The 8,667-nt window shown below is 38.2% G+C and overlaps 1 protein-coding gene across 1 annotated transcript in view; it reads left to right on the top strand.

Moving 5' to 3' along the window:
- The first annotated feature begins 3,164 nt into the window (after positions 1–3,164).
- LOC107742344 (galectin-8-like) overlaps positions 3,165–8,667 on the top strand; it is a 15,302-nt gene continuing 9,799 nt past the window's right edge. The window contains exons 1-4 of the mRNA XM_016555269.1: positions 3,165–3,199; positions 5,042–5,130; positions 5,272–5,437; positions 7,407–7,552. Of these exons, the coding sequence (XP_016410755.1) occupies positions 3,179–3,199; positions 5,042–5,130; positions 5,272–5,437; positions 7,407–7,552 (422 nt within the window). The 5' untranslated portion in view covers positions 3,165–3,178. The remainder of the gene's footprint in view (positions 3,200–5,041; positions 5,131–5,271; positions 5,438–7,406; positions 7,553–8,667) is intronic.

The raw sequence follows: 8,667 nt of genomic DNA, 5'->3' as shown, positions 1-8,667 counted from the left end.
AATTTAGTGCTGTGGATCGCCGGATCGGCTTTCACCGTGGCCGAAGCGGAGTCCAGCCCGGGGTCGTCACATGTGGTTGCCGTTCATTCGTCAGATCCTCCGGGCGCGCCGTTCTCAGCTCACTCTATCCCGGCCTCAGCGCACGCTAAGCCGGGGCTTCCCCTCACGCTAGCCCGGCCTCAGCTCGCTTTATCCCGGCCTCAGCGCACGCTAAGCCGGGGCTTCCCCTCACGCTAGGCTGCTGTGTTTTTCGTTGTGAAAGCGAAACTACTTTGTTTGGTCTTCCAAAAGAGGACGATATCCGCTTCGTTATGCCTAGAGCTGATCTGTGCTGGTCGCTGAGGGAATACTTCAACTTAGTGCTGTGGATCGCCGGCACATTTTATGGAGGACTGTTTACTGATCTTGGGAGAGTAACGTTAGACTAAAATGCCAGCAGTTCTGACTCACGTATGTACGTTTTCATATTTAAAGGATTTGCCACTGATGATTCAAACGCGAGTTTTGGGCAGTGTGGATTAACGTTAGCACTTGTTGTTTGTCATTTCTCTTATCACAAATGCAGACATGGTTTTATGTTTACGCGGCGCGATGCAACGCAACGCGTAAAAGGACAGTATAAGTCATTATAATCAGTGATTATGTCCCCACTGGATGCAACAAATGCCTTGTTTGTAATGGGTTTTAATGTTTATGTCTCGTCGCTCCGGCCTGACACGGCATCAACAGTATGTGAGGGGCGTAACATTTCCGTCTCACGCTTGAGGTATTCGGCCAATCACAACGCATTGGATAGCTGGCCAATCACAGCACACCTCGCTTTTTCAGATCGATGAGCTTTGTAAAAATCGACGCGTTTCAAAAAGGCGGGGCATAGAGGAGAAACAATAATGTACAGTATGTGGAAAATAATGTGTTTTTTAAACCGCATAAACACATTTCATTACACCAAATACACAAAATAATGTTCTTTTTAGCAGCATCATATGACCCCTTTAACTGAGTTTATAAAGTTAAAGGTGAAGATTTGTCATTTTTGGATGTTAAAATACTTTCTCCTTAATATGCAGCAAGCAAGCTGCCCCCAAAGTGTAAACTTTGAAGATCAAAACAATAGACTTGTTTGAGATGCCACATGCCTTGCCTCAAATGTAGACGAGTAGGCAGTCTTAAAAAAAGTCTTAAATTGAACTTGTGTAGACACACTGCTGCAGTCATAGTGGTGTAGAGATCCATGCAAGCAAAAGCAGATATTGCATTTATGTTCTTTTTTTTTTGCAGATGAAATGAATGCATTTGAAATACTGCTGCTTTTGTACTTAATGCAGTGTTACCAATATTTAATTCCAATGGGGTATAGGAGTTTAACTCTGTCAAAGTCTCGACCATCATTTTATTTCAGAAATATGATTAAGATTACATAATTCTAAAGAGCCCCTAAAGGGACATGTATGACATATATGATGGAAAAAGGAAAAAAAAAGTTATATTTCAGTGCTTTTTGCGTTTTTTGCAGATGAAATGAATGCATTTGAAATACTGCTGCTTTTGTACTTAATGCAGTGTTACCAATATTTAATTCCAATGGGGTATAGGAGTTTAACTCTGTCAAAGTCTCGACCATCATTTTATTTCAGAAATATGATTAAGATTACATAATTATAAAGAGCCCCTGAAGGGACATGTATGACATATATGATGGAAAAAGGGAAAAAAATGGAGGAAAAGTTATATTTCAGTGCTTTTTGCGCATTTTCTAACAAAAAGTGCAAAGTAACAAGTAGAAAAAAAGAAATGCACAAAGAACTTGTATGGAGACTTTTCCATCTACAGAGCGTTTGCTCTCAAAACTTTCAGATTCTCTGAGAAACTTCGCGCTCTTTTGCAAACGAAAGCCAAACTGGTGATGCAAATAATGTGAGCTTGGGGAAAAAAAATATTTTTATGAAATGTTTAATATGAAGATATTTTCATATTATATATGAAAGTTTTTCAGAGGAATGCAATACTTTTGTGAGAGAGCTCAAAGTTATCTAGTTAAGTTTAAAACACAAACGTTTTGTGAGCTAATGCAAAGTTTCTCGGGAGAATGCGAACGCTTTGCAAGGGTTGAAATATAATCTTTCCTCTAATCTTATTTTTTGTCCATCATCACCTTGTCACTTTAGGTGCTCCGTATTCTATAAAGATGTTGTGCTTCTGTAGAGATGTTGTGCTCACACATGAATGATTTATGATATTAGAGTTGTAAGAACAAAATGTCACAGTTGTTCTAAGCCAGTGAGAGCTGTGATGTCAGTAAACCATTTGCCATTGTGTTTTTAATTCACATGCTTTTAGGTGAGGTCACTCTCGAGCATGAGTTGGTATGAGTTTGTTTATCCATCAAATGGGCAGAAGAATACATGTAAAATGTTTGGAAATAGTATTTTTCAGATCTGTTTTGTGATGCTGATGGAGCAAAAAAATGACACGCTCTTCTTCAAATGCCAGTGACTTTACAAAAACGTATTGTTTAAATAAGTATATGCTTTGTTTTACTCCCTCCAGGTGGCAGTGAATGGCTCTCACCTGCTGGAGTACAGGCACAGGTTAGAGCTCAAGAAGGTGGACACGCTGGCCATATCAGGGAAGGTTCAGATTCAAGCCATTGGGTTTATTCCCAGTTCAGTAAGCAAGGTAACATGCTTTTTTTCTATTAAAACTTTTGCCCCCGGGTTTCACAGACAAGGCTTAAGCCTAGTCCTAGACTAAAATGTAAGTCTGAGCTGTTTCAAATGAAAGAAACTTGCACTGACTGATCTTAAAATATATCAGTGCCTTTGTTTTTGTCTCAAAAAGCACACCAGTAATGTTTTTTTTCTAAGGCACATTTATAAAAATTACTTAAATGTCCTAATTGAACTATGGCCTAATCCTGGCTTCAGCGAAGCCCTGTCTATGAAACCAGGCCTAAATGTTTAAAACATTTTTAAGAACATTTTTGGATTTGCATTTAAATGTAAAAAGTAGCCTAAAAATGAAACCTTAATGGGACTGACAGATATATGCACACACACTGTCAATATAGGGCAGGTACAGTATATGAGAGAGTAGTAGTAGATAAATTGCACTGTAGGTCCAGGGCTTGAAACCGTTTAATTAAAACATTCCCCCCTCTTTCGTCCAATAGTCAGTCATGTCGGAGTCAGGTGACACGGTGAGTACATGTTAGGCTGAACATTTGCCTAAAGGTCAAACAAGGGGAAATTGTTTTCACATGCGACACCAGTTTTTATGTGGCAGCTTTACTTTTAACTGCAGATAATACTTTAAATTCAATTTCAGAATAAATTAAATTAAATCAAATTGAAGTGGGTGCCTCACAGTCTGGACAGAAACCAGGACATTGTCATTATTTGGTCACTTTGACCCTTAAATCAGGCCTTTACCGCAAGCACCTTACTGATTAGAAATTATTTTAGATGATCTTTCAGAAGTATTTAATTATAAAACCCTTTTTAATCTATAATAACATTGAGCTTATTTCAAATTTTCTCTAAACCTTCTTGGATATCAAGACGGGAACCCTGCAATCCTGGTCAAATTAAAGAGACACTGTGTGTGAATTTGCACGTTACAATGTAACTCCTTAAAGTGATTTGAGTTGTTTCACAACAACCAGCTAATAATGCCCTGGGAACCACCTATAACACCCTAACAGCTGGCTTAGCAACGCCTTGGCAATCATACAGTATTGCAGTGCATTCAGAGCACCTTAAAGGGATAGTTCACCCAAAAATGAAAATGTGATGTTTATCTGCTTACCCCCAGGGCATCCAAGATGTAGGTGACTTTGTTTCTTCAGTAGAACACAAACGAAGATTTTAAACTCAAACCGTTGCAGGCTGTCAGTCAGATAATGGAAGTGGATGGGAATCACGGCTTTGAGAGTAAAAAAAACATATACACAAACAAAACCAAATTAAACCCTGACACTAAAATGACTGACAGACTGCAACGGTTTGAGTTAAAAATCTTCGTTTGTGTTCTACTGAAGTAAGAGACATTAAAACACCATACAAGAGAGAGAGAACAGATAGAGGAGGGAGAGTGAGAGGGAGAGGGAAAGAAAGGAGGGGTGAGGCATTCTCAAGACAGAGAGTGTTTTCTAACAATGTCTATTATGCCAGAGCATGTACACGCGCCGAATGTTGGACATTGCGGTGTATAAGAGGTAAAAGACGATATAAATACTGTTCAGTTTCTTGCACAGACCGATCGTTTTGTGTCTTTACACATCAATGTACCGTCACGAGCTACAAGGTTTAATTTGGTTTTGTTTGTGTATGTTTTTTTGACTCTCAAAGCCGCGATTCCCATTCACCTCCATTATATGACTGACAGCCTGCAACGGTTTGACTTAAAAATCTCTGTTTGTGTTCTACTGAAGAAACAAAGTCACCTACATCTTGGATGCCCTGGGGGTAAGCAGATAAACATCACATTTTCATTTTTGGGTGAACTATCCCTTTAACGCTGGAATATACCACCCAACTTTTGCACAGATTTTTCCCCCGATTTGCAATCTGGACGAGTCGAGCTGGTAATTCAGAGAAAATCACATATAGATGATTGGCACAGACCTTTTTAGCTTCAGCCTATGATTCCATCCAGTTGGAGGATTTCAAACATGTTTGATATTTTGAGTCAATTTCAGAACACATATTGTTTTCATTTTTTTCATGCGTCCCTCAGATGCACATTTCTGTTTTTTTTTTTTTTCAGGAACGAATTGAAAAGTGTGTTAGTGTGTGATCCTCAGTCATTTAGTGTGTTATGCCCAGGTTTTCTCTGTAACCATTTACAAAGTTGGCAAGTGTCTGATTCCTAGTGGTTTAAAATCTGTTCCGATGTTAAAAGATGTGTTGTGTATTCCAGCCTTAAGTGACTGCATAGCAATAGCGTGGGAGTAATAGCTGGGAATTATTGTGGTGGTTCTGCTGTCTACTTCGTGCTGAATTTGAAACCATTGTCAGATGTGTTTCTTTTTTCGCTCCAGAGTCTTCCATTTAAGAGCAAACTTGCGAAAGGATTGAGTCCAGGAGATTCCATTATGGTGAAGGGGCAGATCTCTGGTTCCCCAGAGAGGTATGATAAGAAAACAACCATCAGGAATGCCACTGGAATATTCTAGATATATAATATATAATACATGCTTTTTGTCATTTTTAACCCATTTCTCATTAAATTATGTATTGATGTCTTCAATTTCTTCCGTTATCCCCACAGATTCTCTGTAAACCTGCGCATCAGTAACTCTGAGGACATTGCTTTACACTTAAACCCTCGTTTCAAAACTGGTTCCTTCATTCGAAACTCTTTCCTGTCTGGTTGTTGGGGGGTTGAGGAGACTTCCCTCCCCAGCTTTCCCTTCTCAGCCGGTCAATACTTTGAGGTATCAGTCCTTGTTTGTCACTAAATGAGAGCATTTGCTGAAATTTCAAGTCAACATGAAATCTAAATGAACTGTATTTACTTTCTTAATGGCCATTCCCGGGTCATTAAATTCATATTATTCCAAAGAGAGAAAACATGCTTGTCTTTGTAACCTTTCATCATAATGTAACAACTTTCTTCATGTCTGAAATGACTTTTCTTGTTAGCTACACAATAAATGGATAGTTCACCAAAAAATGAAAATGTACCCTCAAGTTGTTCCATGCCTTAAGAATTTCTTCTGTTGAACACAGAAGGAGCAGAATGCAGGTAACCAAGCAGTTTCTGGTCCCCATTGATTTCCATAGTATTTTTATTTGTTCCATACTATGGAAGTCAGTTGGGACCAGCAACTGTTCGGTTACCCACATTCTTCAAAATATCTTCCTTTTGTGTTCAAAAGAAGAAAAAAACTTATACAGGTTGGGAACAACTTGAGGGTGAGTAAATGATGACAACATTTTCATTTTTAGATGAACTGTCTCTTTAATAGATTTTTAGGCTTTGTTTAAAGGCAGTGTAGGTGATTTGGTTCAAAAACAATTTTTGTTATGCTGGTTGAAAGGGTTAGGGTTAGCGTTACATATTTATATAATATATATACATATGTTTATATGTGGCTTTGGAGAGTGATTTGCAGGGAGGGTGGGATCTTATGCTTTCAGAGCTAGCTTGCTATTGCTAGCCTCTCCGAAATCACCTACCCTACCTTTAAAGGGGTCCTATTATGCTTTTTCACTTTTTTAACTTTAGTTAGTCTGTAATGTTGCTGTTTGAGCATAAAAAAGATCTGCAAAGTTACAAAGTTCAAAGTCCACTTCAAAAGGATATATTTTATTTAACAGAAATCACTTTTCAAAAACTACAACGAACAACTTGTTTGGACTACAACGCATATTTTCCGGGATTTGTGATATCACAAATATCGACGAATGGGACGAGACCTGGTTGAGCTGCACTAGAGAAGGCAACGAGTGTTATCTCTATGTCGGAGACACGCTAGCTTTCCCAAGACAGGCGAACTTAGAGTGGTTGCAATCATCCGGGTTTAAATCGCGCTCAAATTGATTTGATTTTTACGCAATATTTGCTAATAATTATACACTGAAGCTCGCAGGCAGCTATGGTAAGGGGTGTGACATTTCCCGACCAGGCGCCGAGTGGTGCCAATCACAACACACACTGGCCTTGCTAACCAATCACAGCACATTTCGTATTTCAGAAGGCGGGCCTTCATTTGATACAGGAACTATTCGAGCCGTTCATGCCAGACTGGGGAGAGAGGTGTTGTAATAATGTAAAATATGTGAAAAATAATGTGTTTTTCGAACAACCTAGTATGAGAGCCTGTTCTAGTACACCCCCAAAACAAAATCAAGACTTTGTAAAAGAGCATAATAGGACCCCTTTAAGGCTAATATTATCAGTAATGTAAAATGCTGCAGTAATTTAATGTTAATTAGTTACATTAACGGCATGTTACAGCAATGTTCTCTTTATTTCCCGTCTTGCTGTAAAAATGTCCAAATGCTATTTTATGGGTGTTATCATTTTAAGGAGTTACATTTTTACTGATTCTAATTAGTTAATAATTAAAACTAATTTTGATTAATAAGTAAATTATTTTGATTCGAAGGACATACCAATTCAGTACAGTATGTGTAAAGTAATACCTGTATGGAGGCCAAAATCACCACTGGGCATTTTGCCTAATTTGGACATTTTTCAAGTTAAATAGCTTTCAAATGCCAATTCATGTTGACTTGAATGATGACTTGGTTTTGGTGTGTATCTCTGAAAATGCAGGATGGAGGCCATGATTAGGTTAGATATTTGATCAGTTCCTGCAAGTGCATCTTATTCATTTTTGCAGTGTTTTTGAGTGGTATCTGCTCTGTGACCTCTGACCTTACGCTTTTCCATGGCAGATGATCATCCTGTGTGAAGCTCAGGAGTTTAAAGTGGCAGTAAACGGGTTCCACCAGCTGTGTTACAAGCATCGTGTGCAGGATCTAAGTTGTGTGGATGTGATCGCGATTGTGGGAGATCTAGAGCTTAAGGATGTCAAGATTTGGTGAGCAGCTCCAGCCTGAAGACCATTCCTGTGTTTTCTCCAACCAAGTATATTTAATCAACCTGAGACTCCTGCGACTGAAGCAAATCTAAACTATTTTATCCTATACCCTTATTCAAGTTAGAATTTGAATATAATTTGAATCTGGCTGAACATTATACTCCTCAACAACGTTGTCGAACAATTAGCACATTTGAACTTTTATTCTTTGTTGTTTTGTTTGCTTGTTTAAGTGTTGAATTTCAGCTCTAACTATAATTTTGATAAGGTGTGAGTTGAATGGCAAGTTCCACTGCATAGGCAGGAAGAAGTTAACAGCCCATGACTAAGATAAACCCCATTTGCTGAATATTAGTTGAGGAGATCTGGAGATGATCTGAACTCGAGCCTGAATGAGGTGGAGACGACTCCACGACTTCTTGTGTGGAACACGAAAACTAAACATGGGTCAAATACAGTTGAGGACCCCGGACATTACAGATGGATGGAAAAAAGATACCATCTGGCAGGATGTTAATGGTTGTGCGACAGTAATTTTACTGTCCGTCGAGCCATTTGTTTTCAGAATAATTCCAAGCTAATTCCAGGCATTTGGAAAATGACCGATTGCAGCTTTAAATTTCACACTGTTAGGCCAGAAACAGGGCTGATAAACATACCCATCCATAAACCTTATCTTAAAACATTTCAATTTCCTTTCTGCAGGAGGTGTAATTTTTACACCAGACGAGCAGATAATTTGCTAATGCAAGGCCTTCACTAATGAATTTGACTTGGAATGATGAGCCTATACGAATATCAAACCAATAATCATGCTCACCATTAGGTTCCAGAACTAAAGATAAGCACTTTTTTTATTTATAGTTTATAGCAGAACTATGCAACATTCCAACAGCCTACAATTGCTTTTTGCTACTACTAGTTCTAAGAATGATCTGGTAATTTGTGATATATATTATTATTATATATTATTTTGGTTTTGTTCCTCTGATATCTGTTGATCAATGCATTAAAGATAAGCAATATTATAAAAACAATAATAAATATATATATATATATATATATTACAATGTCTAGTAGTTACGGTTGTGTTTTGTGAATTATTACCATTCATA

The sequence above is a fragment of the Sinocyclocheilus rhinocerous genome, unplaced genomic scaffold (assembly GCF_001515625.1).
Source record: "Sinocyclocheilus rhinocerous isolate Xijiao unplaced genomic scaffold, SAMN03320098_v1.1 scaffold973, whole genome shotgun sequence".
In the NCBI taxonomy this organism is placed as follows: Eukaryota; Metazoa; Chordata; class Actinopteri; order Cypriniformes; family Cyprinidae; genus Sinocyclocheilus; species Sinocyclocheilus rhinocerous.
This window is presented reverse-complemented; position numbering and strand designations above follow the sequence as displayed.